This window comes from Echinops telfairi, unplaced genomic scaffold (genome assembly GCF_000313985.2).
Source record: "Echinops telfairi isolate 266 unplaced genomic scaffold, ASM31398v2 ScPeMD7_7473;HRSCAF=8511, whole genome shotgun sequence".
In the NCBI taxonomy this organism is placed as follows: domain Eukaryota; kingdom Metazoa; phylum Chordata; class Mammalia; order Afrosoricida; family Tenrecidae; genus Echinops; species Echinops telfairi.
The window spans coordinates 8,396,313-8,397,952 of record NW_022111377.1 but is presented as its reverse complement, the minus strand read 5'-3'; the positions used below and the strand labels follow the sequence as shown (position 1 = coordinate 8,397,952).

The 1,640-nt window shown below is 43.4% G+C and overlaps 1 protein-coding gene across 1 annotated transcript in view; it reads right to left on the bottom strand.

Annotated features, from left to right (window-relative positions):
- Positions 1-566: 566 nt before the first annotated feature.
- IL15RA (interleukin 15 receptor subunit alpha) overlaps positions 567-1,640 on the bottom strand; it is a 51,873-nt gene continuing 50,799 nt past the window's right edge. Inside the window, exon 7 of the mRNA XM_045285587.1 lies at positions 567-1,300. Within this exon, the coding sequence (XP_045141522.1) occupies positions 1,240-1,300 (61 nt within the window). The 3' untranslated portion in view covers positions 567-1,239. The remainder of the gene's footprint in view (positions 1,301-1,640) is intronic.

Below are 1,640 nucleotides of genomic sequence, written 5' to 3'. Positions count from 1 at the left end.
CGGCGGGCCGCGTGTGGTCCGTGGGCCATAGTGTGAGGACACCTGCGGCTTGGGCAATCACTTTCTCCACACCTCACTTTTCTCATGTAAAAGATCAGGAGGTGTGATTAGGCCCAACATGTTATTTTTAAAATGGCATAAAGAAAGAAATACAGAATCAGAAGAGAGCCAGGCAGGAAAATGCAAGAGACCCGTTGTGTGCTAGTAACGCCCCATCAATAACTCCAGGGTGCGGTACCATAACTTGCCGTTGTCTAGAGTAGACCATGTTGCTTTTTACATGGTTTCCCACATGAAAATTCTATCAGAAACTCGCCAAACCTGTACTCTGATTCATCTTTTGGCAAGGTTTCCCCTCTCCTTTAGAAAGAAGAGTGGAGCTCTATCCTTTGGAAGGATGCATTCCCACGCTGTCTTTCTCTATTGTTCTTTGTGCTACATTGCTCCTTCAACGGTTCGTCGAGTCCATATGTATGTATTTTGTTTGGAAAATAGAAACTTTATTTTATTTATACAAGGTACAATTTCAAAACACAAATCATAGATAGTATGAAAATACCGTGGGCAAAAAGTATAAATATCAGTGGGCATGTATGGACAGTGTCACTGAGGGCAGCTGTCATTTTTCCGAGTCCTGAAGTCAAGAAGATCCATCGGGCAGCACTCTTCCACCAGGTGAGGACTCCCTTTCCTTAAACTGTAGAGCACCTCGCTGGAGGTAGAGCTTTTAGGAGCAGAAATGTGGGTGTCATCTCTTGGACATCGCCACACCTTTGAATGAACTTAGAGCTTCAGGCACACGTGTATTTGTTACACTACAAGTCAGGATGTTAAATGGAAAAGAGAGGCTGATAAACTGTCCTGAATCAATGTGATGAGAGAATAAACACTCTGGGAGGTTCCAACAGCTCTGACTTTGGGAACCTGGTCCGTACACCTGCGGAATGGCTTGGCAGTCAGCTAGATTCCATCCTAGCTGGAGAATTCTTCCATGCTGGAGAACAGGTGTCCCTCCTACAGCTGAGGAGCATCGGCTGAGTACCACAGTCGGTCGAGTAATGCCAGAGAAGCTGTATTACTCAGGTGGACTTTTTCTGATACCTCACTTCTGGAGACAGATTGGTGTTCTCTTTGGTGAAGCAGAGTGGGCTCCTATGTTTCAGACTTGCTGGGCTTGGGGTTTTCCTCCTTGAGCCTCACAAGTTGCACTAGTTGTCTTCTGTAATTTCCTCTCTGTTGCTAGTGCCCCCCCGTCATTGGAATATCTTCCATTTCAGTATTCCGTGTTGGCAGATGTTGCCTATAAAACAGATAATGCAAAAAAAGAAAAGAAAAGAAAACAAAACAAAACAAAACAAAAACAGATAATGCACAGGGTTGGAAGAGGAGAGGGCTACATAAGCAGTACCCTTAAATTACCCAAACAGATTAATTATTATAGATCATGTGTGTCTGGCACTTTGTAGATTGCACCGGCAGACAAAGAATTCTGAAATCTTTGTCATCATTTATCTGTGTTACCCAAAGAAAGAGAAAACCCAGATTGCCTCAACTTAGAGCTCTAAGTTCAAAAATAAAATTCAAACCCCATTTTGGTGTTTTTCCACCTCCACATCCTCAAAAGATTGACCAATCTTTTT